The sequence below is a fragment of the Montipora capricornis genome, chromosome 2, assembly GCF_036669925.1.
Source record: "Montipora capricornis isolate CH-2021 chromosome 2, ASM3666992v2, whole genome shotgun sequence".
NCBI classification, from domain to species: Eukaryota; Metazoa; Cnidaria; class Anthozoa; order Scleractinia; family Acroporidae; genus Montipora; species Montipora capricornis.
In genome coordinates, this window is record NC_090884.1 from 25,227,043 (window position 1) to 25,239,542 (window position 12,500).

At 36.2% G+C, this 12,500-nt stretch overlaps 2 protein-coding genes across 2 annotated transcripts in view; one reads left to right on the forward strand and one right to left on the reverse strand.

The window, feature by feature from the left end:
- The window catches only part of LOC138039168 (small nuclear ribonucleoprotein Sm D1-like), a 5,862-nt gene extending 4,322 nt beyond the window's left edge, over positions 1–1,540 (reverse strand). Inside the window, exons 1-2 of the mRNA XM_068885361.1 lie at positions 1,418–1,540; positions 1,262–1,338 (exon numbers count right to left, since the gene is read on the reverse strand). Of these exons, the coding sequence (XP_068741462.1) occupies positions 1,262–1,338; positions 1,418–1,431 (91 nt within the window). The 5' untranslated portion in view covers positions 1,432–1,540. The remainder of the gene's footprint in view (positions 1–1,261; positions 1,339–1,417) is intronic.
- Positions 1,541–1,605: 65 nt separating this feature from the next.
- On the forward strand, positions 1,606–12,481 carry LOC138039163 (cilia- and flagella-associated protein 263-like). Its single transcript, XM_068885355.1, has 13 exons — positions 1,606–1,726; positions 3,128–3,219; positions 3,445–3,532; positions 3,875–3,992; positions 4,361–4,453; positions 5,846–5,908; positions 6,436–6,516; positions 9,211–9,366; positions 10,326–10,433; positions 10,812–10,880; positions 11,139–11,189; positions 11,354–11,389; positions 12,146–12,481. The coding sequence occupies exons 1-13, from the start codon at positions 1,623–1,625 to the stop codon at positions 12,212–12,214; spliced, it is 1,128 nt and encodes a 375-aa protein (XP_068741456.1). The 5' UTR covers positions 1,606–1,622; the 3' UTR covers positions 12,215–12,481.
- The last annotated feature ends 19 nt before the right edge of the window (positions 12,482–12,500 follow it).

Consider the following 12,500-nt stretch of genomic DNA (forward strand, 5'->3'; position numbering starts at 1 on the left):
TCAGAGGTCTTCTACCTTTTTAGCAAACAACTCTTGTGATAGAGCGAACAATGTGGGCTCCTTTTTTCTATTTCCCATAGATGGACGGATATAGATAGGTATAGGTAGATATTTGGCACCAGGGATGGGAAATTGAACAATTGAATTCCAATAGTTCAAAATGCTTCAGGGGTAGGATGGAGGTTGTCCAGAGAGATGTGTTAAGTTTGAGATAATGGTGCATAGTATCACTCATTGCTCCAGGTCTCTTCATACTGACAATTTAAGAGATCCTTCAGGCTACAAATGACACATCTGATGGGGGTAGAGTCTGCAGCCATACAATCACCTGGTAGACAGTTGTCATTACCAGCCAGGGCTACCTCCTGACTTCTCCAGCCCAGTAATACCACAGCCAGGGCAATGCATGCGACGCATACAACACAAGAGTAAGCCTAAGCAAGACTGAAACAATGAAATTGAGCAGAACACCAGGCAACCTCACCATAAACACCAACAGCTATCAGCTAGAGCAGGAGAAATTATTTAATTCAAACACCTTGAAGTTGAAAGCATCTTCACAGAGGATGACCATCTTGGGAAGGACAGAGCAAAATAAGGACACACAAAGCTAATGAAGCAAGCTACAAGTACCACCTACATGGGAGGAATTGCAGAACAGAAGATGTTGTTGATGTCACATATTGTCATTAATATGCCAACCGGAGCCTCATTGGCTGTCAAAACAAAGGGTCTTTTATTCCTGTGATTGGCAAACTTGAATGACAAAAGCAATGTTTGTAAACAGATATCTTCCCTATACCCTGCCACAGCACACCACTATTGTTTCCCCTAGGCGGCACTCTTCGAAGAACGAGTCTGAATACAATGGAGCTTATTCTAAGAAATGCAAATAAGTTGCGGGGTATTCTGCAATTTAGCCCCTTTATGTACTGCAGGATCACTTCTCCAGCACGCCAGCGTCCCTTACACTCAAGATCATCAACTCAATTGTCCTCCCTACCTTAACCAACCAATGTCAAGGCTGTTCGAAAAAATCCAAGCGACTGAATTATTCTAAAGAAACCAAGCGGCTGAATTAAGTACAGAGCACAATAAAATTATCATCATCGTTTATGTGTTGTTGCTGGAACCGCATTCATGACCATTATCTTAATGTTCATGTTCTTAATGTTAGTGTTCAGAGATAATTTTTCAATTTTCAAACAATTTAGCGTTAAAATCTAACACTTCTGCCTCTCGTAGCTACAGCCAAACTTGCCTGTGATCGTTCCATGAACGACTGTTCCATTTTTCAATTCGATGGTTACCGTCTCGTGGCTTAGCTTCATCAAAAACCTGTAAAGAATGCACACATCAGAAACGTTAACGAAATAATATAATCTAACAAAGGAAGAAAAAATATACATTCACCTACCTGACAAGTTTCATGGTTGCGAACTGAGAAATTCAGGATGCAACCGGATTACAAAAATTACCAAACTTTGAAAAACTCAAAGATGGCCGCAAAACGTCTCTGAACGTTTAACCTCGATTCCAGGAAAATGTTGGGTACTACCTCGCTTGTGTGATCTAACAGCTGTTCCCATGGAAACCTTCAATGTAAAAGCAGGAAAATCAATATGGCGATGTCAGATGTGGACATGAGCAGTTCTTTAGACCACGACGAAGAACCTCTTGCTGAACTTACGGACGAGGAACTGTATAATCTTGTTCAAGAGAATTTGTAAGTCTAATATAATCACTAAGAATCGTGGGCACAGTTGTCCTTGTTTCTAAATCATGGCGTTATAATACTGTTATTGCAACCAGGTTGCCCAAACATGGTTTGATGCTACTCTGGCTTAATTGAATGCGTGATAATTGACTATAAGCAAATTTAATTGTCATTTAAAGGGAAGAAAAAATAATCCCTAAGCTTTTATTTTAATAATTTGTTTCAATGCAAACATCAAGTTGATATGATTCAACCAAAGAAAACCTGAAATTGACCAGAGTAGCTGAGACAGTCGGGAGGAGCAAAATTGAGGTGTATGACACTGCCTACAAATAGCGCTGATACACAGTATTTAAGTCTAAGCAGCCATTTTAAAACGGTTAGCCTTCAAGAACTGTGATTTAGGATTAGTCTGCAGTCTGCAAGTGTCAGATACTGGCAAAATTGCTTTCTTTACAATATACATGTACCGCTAATGTTATAGTGTGCTTGATGTCTTGATGCAAACATGAAGTCGATCTGATACAACCCAAGTATAATTGCAAAATTAATAATTTTGATATTCTATATATTACAATAATAATAGCGTTTTTGCAAGCGTAATGGCCGTGTAACACTTATATTTCAACAGACTTAACTATTACTAAAGAGTGTAATGTGAAGTGCTTAAGTTTACTACCCATATAGACCATGTGGGTGTTAGCCCTACTAATGGATTGGGTCCACACAAGGACAGAGAAAACTCTGACTGGGGTGGGAATTGAACCCATGACCTTCAGGTTAGATCACTGCTGCAGCAGCCTAATGCTAATCGCCGCGCAGGAGGTTTTTACAAGTACATGTAGTTCAAAAGTCAGTTCAGACAGAAGTGCCATCCCTCAATTGCATTATTTGCTCAAATAGACTTCATGTAAGAGGACTAGGATGATGGAAGCCAGTTTGTATTGTTACATGATATACAACGGTTACCATAGACAGTGAGTACATGTATATCAGTTGCAGATTTACATGACTGTAGTCTCCTTCGCAACCGCTTTTGGATGTACTGTCCTGCAGTATTCCCCCCGTTGCGTGATATGTCTGAGTCAATTTCCTTGAGGCTGATAAAAATTGTTCAGAAAGCATAATGTAGAATAGGGAAATAAAGTAAAAATTTTAAAACATACATGACTACCCAGGCTGAAAGTCTGCTAATAATGTGTAATCCAAGTAATAGTTTATTAATTAAGCCATTTGGTTAAGGGATAATGATAATTACTTGTCTTCAGCATTCTGGAGTACATGACTTGTGTAGGTGAGCTACCATATTAAAAGAAAATAAAATTTTCCACTATGAGTATGATGATCATGTAATCGTTGTTTTGTGTAAACTGTAGCATGATCTGATGATTAAAATTTTGTGTATCACAGACATGCCAATGACGTCCTCAAAAATGAAACTACAATGTTTGAAAAATACCTGAAAAGGGTGGATCCAAAGGACATAAAACTGCAACAGGCTGGTAAGTTTTGGTATATGTGTTGTGGTTCAATGTTTTTTCTTGGTTTAAAATTTCTAAAACCAGTTTAATTTCGATTTTTCTTTTTCTATATTAATTATCACCTGATGATAATCTGAAACAAAGGAAAATTTTGTTGTTTGTCATCTGAGGTTATATGTCATCATTTGGTGATTGCTTTAGGTTTCACTGTTCACTGTTTTGTTTTATTACATTCAACTATATAAGCCACCCAAGGTCCTACTCAACCAGTGATTGAGTCCAGTCATAGAGGATTGAGAAAGAAATCAAGATCAAGGGGACCATCTTTAGACAGGTAAATGTATAAATGAAGAAAGGATTCAATTGCACTTGGTGATAATGTAATTTGAGTAATATTTTGTTGTGGTAAAATCAAAGGTAATCATAACTTGAGACTACATGTATTATCAGCGTTTCTTATGCAAGTAAAATTGTGAATGTTAAAAAGCCAGTTAAAAGTTCTTTCTTAACATAGTACCATTTTGCTGTGTTCTCAATTCCTTGGTTCATGTCACAGAAACACTTGAATGTTTACTTTGACATAATATTAGAGTCTGACTCTGTCATTCAATATAAAAAATAATAATTATTTTTGTTTTCCGTTAATGGTACCATTTTTCCTGTGAAATTTTTCTAGGCACTTAAAGTTAACTGCAGAGCAGAAGTGTGATATTGCCCAGCGAGAACTGGAAGAGTTACGAGATGAAATTGAAAAGCTCAAGGATGAATCTGAAAAGATACTCGATAACTTCCGAGTAAGTGACTTTAGAGAATGTATAAATCTACACTGCCAAATTTTCTATCTCTTTTTGCAGGAATTCTTTTTATATGTGTCAGATCACATTTCACATAATAAGACACTCTTAAGTGCAAAGAAAACACATACATAAACACATATACTGGAAACTGATTGTACATGTTGCATTAAAGAAATGTCCTCGGTTAAAAAAGTTTTCAAAGTAGTTTGGGGTTTTACTTTCCTTTGCTGCAGATCACGATAATGACTGTTTTGTCAAAAAGTCTTAACTAAAGACAAACAAAGTAAAAAACAAACCACTCCGACAAAATGTTAAGCAAGAAAAAATCTCAACTACAACATAATTTATTTTGATGTTTCTTACAGGCTGTCATGGAAGAAGCTGATATCAGAAGTGCTGAAGTTAAGAAGTCTTCATACGAATTTGAAAGAGATATTGTCAAAGGAGCTGTTAATCAGGTAGTAATCAGATTTCAAGGTTCTCTGCTCTGTCAACTCTCTCCTGAATTAAAAACTGATGTTACATTATCACATTTTATAGTGCAGACGTTTCAAACCTTCCGATTTGATGTGTTGCTTCCCACTCTACCGATTTTTATTAGCACAAACAGGAAGTGGTATGGCGTTCATAGATTTCAAACGAGCCAGGATATTTTGGTTTCGCCACTTCCTAAATAGGACAGACATGGACATTTTTTTAAATCATGTAACTCAATTAAGACACAAGTGCTGCAATTTGAGTTTGCATTTGGGTTGCATGATTTTTTCATGATGGCTTCTGTCCATGTGTTGTTGCCAGGCAATTGGGTGATAGGGTCATCTTGTCGTTGGCTTTCCACTTGTTCTCAAATTCTTAGCCTTGGAGTATCAATGTTGTGTTGTTTGGCAATCTTGTCCAACTGATTGACACCTGGATCGCCTTGCTTGAGTCGTTTCTTGAGATGTGTACCCGGTCCTATAATGTACTGGTATCCCTGAGCCAATGAGATTCGATGCCCGTCTTGGCCAACAGATTTTCCATGTCAAGCTTGTCCCCTTTTTGATGTCGACGGCGCATCTTGGGAGGGACGGCCTCACTCAGCCTTCATGTCTTGTGTCTTTTCCTGAATTTCTCAGAAGTCCTGCCCAGCAAGATGCCATTGGAGTTTATACTGTTAAAATCCAACCAACCAGCTGGGCATAGACCAATTCGGCTAACTCAATGTTGTACCCAATTCAAATCTCTCTGGGTTAAGATTCTTTATGTTTTGAATTTGCATGACAATGAAGCATTCACATTTAAATGATATGGAAATACTTGGAACAAAACGTTTTATTCCCAAAAGGTTTGAATTGGGTACAACATTGAGATAGCCGAATCGGTCTATTACAATTTAACTACATGTACTTCAGTGGGGCGACATGCTCATCCTTTATGGCCTATTTTCTGAATGGATATGGAGGCCACCTCCAAATTATCCGCCACGGTCTCTCCTGACAAAGAATGTCCGGCAAAAGGCAATTTGCTCTAATCGACCAGGTTGGCGGCACCGTTTGAAAAAATACTTTATTTAATGAAATCTGAATGGTTGATATTTTGTAGGCACTCTTTGAAAAAAATGTCTGAGAGGTGCAAATTTTAGTGGTTGCATTGTTGTTGTCGTTATCACAGTGACTATCAGAATTGCTGTAACTTTTAATATTACGTGTACAATATTATTGTTATTGTCATTAATTACGTGTATATCTGGTGTTTGAGAGTAATTGAAGACATGCTTTTCAAGACTGTATATTTGTGAAACTATTTTTTGTTGCCTCAAAGCAGGTTTTTTATTTGTATTTTTTAATGTACTGTACATACATGTATTTCAGAGAACCAATAAAGTTATTGCTGAGAGAGTTACCAAATACCTGGAGGACAAACTTAGATCCAGGGTAAGCTCAATTTGAGTTCCAATTTAAACTGAGATGAGCAGTGTTCAATCAGTTAATGTTTCACAAGTCTACAATATAAACATATTAACTAAAGATACTTTTTTTTCTTGGTATATATGTATGCACACCCTATTATCATTGATTAAATGTGATCACCAACTCCTTTACTTACAATAACACTTTTGCATATACCTGTAGTAAATTGCAACTTTTCAACCTACAGCAATAAATTTAAGTGGTTTTTGTAATCACAAAGCCAATTAACAACAATTAATAATTCAGTTATGAAACACTCATAATTTACACCCAGAGTATCTGAATACCGGTAATTGTGACTAGAGATAAAAAACTCTTGATCAATCTTTAATTAAACTACTACGAAGTTATTGTGCAATGTACGTTATTATTACATTAAATTTATTGATAAATTTTACATAGTATTACTCAGGAGCTGACAAGGAGAGTGTTATTATTTTAAATTTGTGTCGAAGGTGTTGTTTATACATCAACTCCTTTTTTGATTGTAGGACACTGCTATTGAGAAACTTCGTCTCAAAAACTCTACTCTTAAGGTTCAAAAGAGGAAACTTCACATGCAACTAAAACAGGTTAGTAATTGTTATTGCTTTTCGTGTAGGTCAACAACCACATTCATGTATTCCTACATGTATTCTTCAGTTGGTATTCCTATGTACAATGTACGTGACATCATAATAACTCAAATAAAAAAGTGACAATTCCCATTAAAGTTTCTACGTTTTATTGTCATCAATTATGTGAACAACAACTTAAGAACAATTAAATAACTAGGTATGTTTTTGTCTGCTTTTTTGTTTCACAAGGCGACCTAGCTGTAACCTACACTTTGTTCTAAGGATTTTTAGCAGATTTCCTATAAAGTTCACATTATTTCAGTGTTTTTTAAATTTCATGCTACAATATCTTGTTCAGTACATGCTATTGTTGCAGTTTGCTGTTTATTCTGATTTACGCTCAGTGTGCCATTGTTATCTCATACTTTTGTTTCATATCCAGGTCAATTCTGTAGTATGAAGTCCAAAGTCCATATTCCATGACCCACCCATAGGGTTAAGGGCAATCTTAGAATAACTGTTGTTCACATTTAAAACTGCTGTTAGTGGCATATTGATTCCAATCAAAACCAGAAAACAGATGCTTTACATTAGTTTCTATGATCGTGGTGTTTAAAAATGGGCCTTTCTAAAACGAGGGTAAGGGTAAGACCAAGGGTCAGGGTAAGGGTAAGGATACGAATACAGAAAGTATCCTAAAAATGCATAAAAGCTAACCTTAAACTTTTGTTTAGGCCTAATTAGGCCTAAGGTTAGCTTTTATGCATGTTTAGGATACTTTTTGTATTCGTATCCTTACCCTTACCCTTACCATGACCCTTGGTCTTACCCTTACCCTCGTTTTAGAAACGCCATTTAAAAATATTTGATACTTTTCCCTAACAATACCGGAAGATTATAATTATGTTGTTATAGCCTGGTGAGATGTGTTACTGAGTCATACAATAACCACAGGTGGCCCAGCTCTACAAGTGACCGTTTGAGGCAGCAATTTCGGCACAAATATAATCTCGATATGAATAACAATAAAATGGCCTCCAAAGTTCAAACTTGTCTTGTGGTAATCATTTTTGGTGTTTGAAAGACTATTTCAGGGTTATTTTACATAAAATTATCTCACTTAGGGACTGACATAGTCCTTCACCATAAAATGACAAGGTAGGAGGTGTTATTTCGAAGCAACCCTCGAAACTGAACCAAGGCTAAGTTTACCTTCAATATGTGTCAACTTATGTGAGCCAAACTCTTACTTTCCAAAGTTGCCAGCCATCCTCAAATGGCCCAGCTTTTAGCGCCATTTCATCCTTGATCCTTACGGTTGGGAAGTAGACGCGCTCAGCCCAAATGGAACGAGAGCAATCATTGCCCAGTGGGGAGGTCCACAAAAGCAAATGACCATTATTCGTTGACTGTTTCACCAGAAACTGCATTTGCGTGCAATGAAAACTTAATTGTTCTGGTCATGCAGACAATTCTTTAACAAATATTTCCTCTGTCAGTAGTCTGTCACGCGTACATGTAGTCTTCTGTGGTGTATAGTGGTCATTGCAAGTTTGCCAAAGAATGAGGAGAGACTGAGTTCAAATTCTACTTGGGGTGCCTTCTCTAAAAGTCTCTCTACAATGCAATGAAATATTTTGCACATGCGCATTAAGATCGCGAACCCCACCCCAAAAAAACAACAACAAAAAAGAGAGCAAGAGAAGAGTCAGAGCCGAATCCTATACTTTGTCCCTTTCAAACAAAGCATAAAGTTCAGTCAGTTGTGCACATCCTGGCTCTAACAAGCATGAAAGCACATCCATTCACCTTACATTACATGTATGTTTTAATTTAGAGGTCAGAAAGGCCAGAATATAAGTAAATGTCTATGTCAGTGTATGCACTGGTTTTGTTAATCACTGCATGTATCCATTGGATTTAAGTGCTAATGATATCTAACTGTCAGTTCTATCTGAAGTCACAGATTTAAGGTGACAGCTTAGAGAAAATTTGAAAGGGGTGTAGATTGGTCATGGAGGATTGAAATGAGGGATTACCTTGTAACTGCATATATTGGTATAAAATATCCAGTTTCAATTCCATTGTTCAAAGTCCACAGTCCACATTCTGTGACGCAATGATAAGTTTAAGTGTGATCATGGATATTTGTTTACATTTAAAACTGTTGAATCTTAACAGCATTGATTCCAATCAAAACCAGGAAACTGATGCTAAATGCAAGTCTCTACTATTTAATACAGTAACTTTTTCTTAACAATACTGGGAGAATTATAAAATTATGATATCTGTTAGAGTCATACGATAACACAAAAATTCATTTCCAGTCACGCACACAATTCTTATTATTCTTCATATTTCCCCGTTAATCTGTCATGAGTCGCGTGGTTTAATGGTCATCATAATTGCCTCTGAAAGAATTAAGAGGTATATACCAAGTTCAAATCCCACTTGAACTGCCTTCTGCCTTCTGCACACTGCAGCCAGAGCGCTACCCCAATGTTTTTTTTAAAGTTTAAAGTCCAAAACCGGAGTCAAATCAAATCTTCGAACAAAGTAATAAAAAAGACAGTGGAAAAATTATACTAAAACTTAGTCTAGTTATCAGAAATGTACAGCAAAGTTGATTAATCTTCTACATGTATGTACAATTTGTACGTTAATGCAATTTATGATCAAGTGATTGACATTTCATTTCCTACTTTGTAGAAAGAAGAAATGGGTGAAGTACTTCATGAAGTCGACTTCAATCAGCTAAAAATTGAAAACCAGCAGTACCTTGAAAAGATTGATGAGAAAAATCAAGATCTTTTGAGGCTCAAACTCATGTCCACAAATGTACAACAAATTCTCAACACCTATAAGGTATGAGGTTATTATAAAATATTGTAATAGTTGTGACATGAATACCACTAATACAGCAAACAAAGGTCGGCCGGGTTCTATTGGGATCAACCGTTTTTAGTTGGTTGGGTTGATTGGGTTTTTTAGTGTTCTATATTTCGGAAAAAAACGGTTTTCGGTTGGTTTGGTTGAACAACTTTTTCAACCGGCATCAAACTAGGTTGAAACGGTTGAAAAAGCATTGGCAGGGACCACTTTTGTTTACGCGGGCCATTTAAAGTAGGCCGAGCAATCCTACCGTGTTGCTTTTCCTCCGCTTTTCAACGCTGAGAAGTCTGGTAATGACTATTCCCAGGAATTACCGCATTTCAAATGAAACGGTTGAAAAAGTGTTCTATTCGGAAACCTCAACCGCTTCAACCTAAAACGGTGGCGGTTGAAGCGGTTGATCCCAATAGAACACGACCAAGGAGTGATGGTCACATCTTTTGTGGCTTCTTTTAGTTCCTCTCGTTGAGGGTCAGACTAAAATCGTAGGTATGTAACCCCATGAGTACCTCAGATATCTAAAACCTAACATCTTAATAGCTCCAAGACCTAACGGTCAATCTAATGAATGTTGCAACAAGGTTCTTTTTTCAAGGTGCATGTTTATTTAAGGTTGAGTAATGGCTAATAACATGTAACCAAAGTCAACAGTACCAAGAGATACAGTATTGACCGAATGCATATTAAGTGGTGGCCAAAAATGTATTCTTTTGTTTATGTGCATATGAGACTCACTAGCCTCGCTCTCAAGCAACCTTTCTTTTGTATTTTGTCCATGCAAACGAGGCTAGTGAGGCTAATTAGCACATTAGCAAGAGAATATTTTTTTGGCCGCCATTTATGCATTCTGTCTATAAATACCAGAAGAGATTCTTCTTGCAGAGGCAAATAGGTGCAGATGAATATTTAATGCATTTAATTTTATTAAACAGAAAAAGTTGAATACACTCACATTGGAGTCTTCAAGGTTAAAGACGGAAATTTCACAAAGAAATGAGTTGCTGTTTAAGATTGATGCTGAAACTCAAATGGTCGAGAAGGTACATTGTAACTCATTATTTTCTTTTCTTCGAATAACGTATTATGGCATGGTTTTGGTGTGACATTACTCTTTGCAAATCTCTGCGGAATCAACTCTCTAAGGTTTTCTAAAAGTCAATAGACAAAACATACCCTGGCATGAGTCCTTCGATTCCAGCAAAGTGGTTTGTGGGTTGTAAATGTACAATCATTTAGACGACCAAAGAACCAAGGTTGTTTATAGTGAAAGATCAGTTCCTATGAAAAGTTACATGTAATTGTCAAAGTTGTTTGTGCATAAAATTAATTGTTAAAATAATTATTTAATTGTCAAAGGCTTTCTCAAAATCGTTATTGAATTGACCTTAACTATCTTTTATGACTGTATCATTGTCAAGGAGAGGACAAAGGCAGAAACATTAAATTCAAGGCTAAAGCAGCAACTTACGGACTATAAAGTACCAGATGTAAGTAAAATACAGCATTTGACATAAACAATGAAGTTTGTTTGGTCATGGTAGATTTGTATAGAGAGTTGTATCAATAATACGAATACATACTGTAATACAATGAAATTATACTTTTGTTCAGAAGAACAGGTGCAAGTCATGTTTTGGTAATTGAGCCAATTTGAGAAGTTTCATTCACAACATCTCATTCGCAGGCTTGTAATAATACTTATTGCAGCTCAACAATCATTATTCTTACTGTATGTCTAATTTCAGGTTCTGGATTACGTCACAGAACGAGCTGATTTATATGAACTTAACAAAACAGTAAGTTTTGACAATATTATTAAATTACTTTATCTGTCATAATAACCCATACCTGTAAAGAGATCTGTTCTTACATAGATTTGGATATGACTTAATTCTTTCTTTCGGACTTATTATGGAATTATAATGTCTTTCTTTTAATATCATGATATAACCTTTTCTAGGTACGCATGTGGGAAAGAAAAGTTGAAATTGCACAGGTCAGATTTATAAAGTCCCTGGAGGCCTTGGCTGTTCAAAAGGTGGATAATGCTATTCAGCGGATAAATCACTATCAAAACCAATTGAGTTGTCCATTGGATAGTGCTATCCACCTTTTGAACAACTGGGGCCAGATATTGTCGTAATACAATAATAATATTAATAATAATAATTATTATTATTATACATTGTAGTCACCATCTGTCTAACTGTCTTCTCATTGGCTAAAAGCCTACAGTAAATTCTGGGAAACAGCACAACCTACAGATTATTCACTAATCTGTACCTACAGATTAGTGAATAATCTGTAGGTTGCGTGCACAATGCATGATTTCCAAGAGCAATCTGTTTGAAAATAAACTGTGATCGCTGCGATAATGCATTTGTCGTTATTTTCTTCAAAACAATGTCTAATAAAACAATTATTAGATTCGGTTTTTGTGATATACGGAATAATCAAGGTCCCAGATTATTCCGGATATCACAAAAACTTCATCCAATGATTGTTTATTATTAGCCTTGTACTGGGGAAGTATCATCATTTTCTAATTTATACCGCGGTATTAATTATTCAGTTGATTTGGCTTTGAGATGGAGCCTTCAGGGACCTCCTGAAAAGAGCCTCAGAAGTGTAAACCTGCCAAGCTGGTAGTTAATTTAATCAGTTTGGTAGGTAACATGCAAGTGAACTGCCTAAAACCTGGCAGTTTTAAATATCTGTATCATAATTTTTGTGTGTTTTCTTTTTGTTTCAGATGGCTTTAAAAACAAATCAAAAAACTTGGCGCAAACTACAGATGGTTCATCAGGAACAAAATTCTTAGGAAGCAAATTAAAGTAAAGATACTTTGGATTTCCTGTGGTCGAAGTAGACTATTAGTTTTTTTTTTCATGAAGAGGCTGAATTCTCTTCAATAGTATTTATAATCAATGAGTTTATGAGTCGACAAGTGTCCAAATGTTTTTCATGGTGGTAAATATACAAACTGCTTTACTATTTGCCATGGTTTCTTGTTACTGACCAGTATTGATGGTTGCTGATGGCTGTGACAGGGTCCTAAAAACAGTATGATTGAAAAGTTAAAAACCATGATTGTATTATTGTCTTGT

Excerpts from the sequence above, each read along its gene's own strand:
- LOC138039163 (XM_068885355.1), top strand. The coding sequence starts at position 1,623 with ATGGCGATGTCAGATGTGGACATGAGCAGTTCTTTAGACCACGACGAA. Across the intron at positions 3,533-3,874 it reads AGGGGACCATCTTTAGACAG|GCACTTAAAGTTAACTGCAG; the intron begins GTAAATGTATAA and ends AAATTTTTCTAG. Across the intron at positions 11,390-12,145 it reads GAAAAGTTGAAATTGCACAG|ATGGCTTTAAAAACAAATCA; the intron begins GTCAGATTTATA and ends TTTTTGTTTCAG.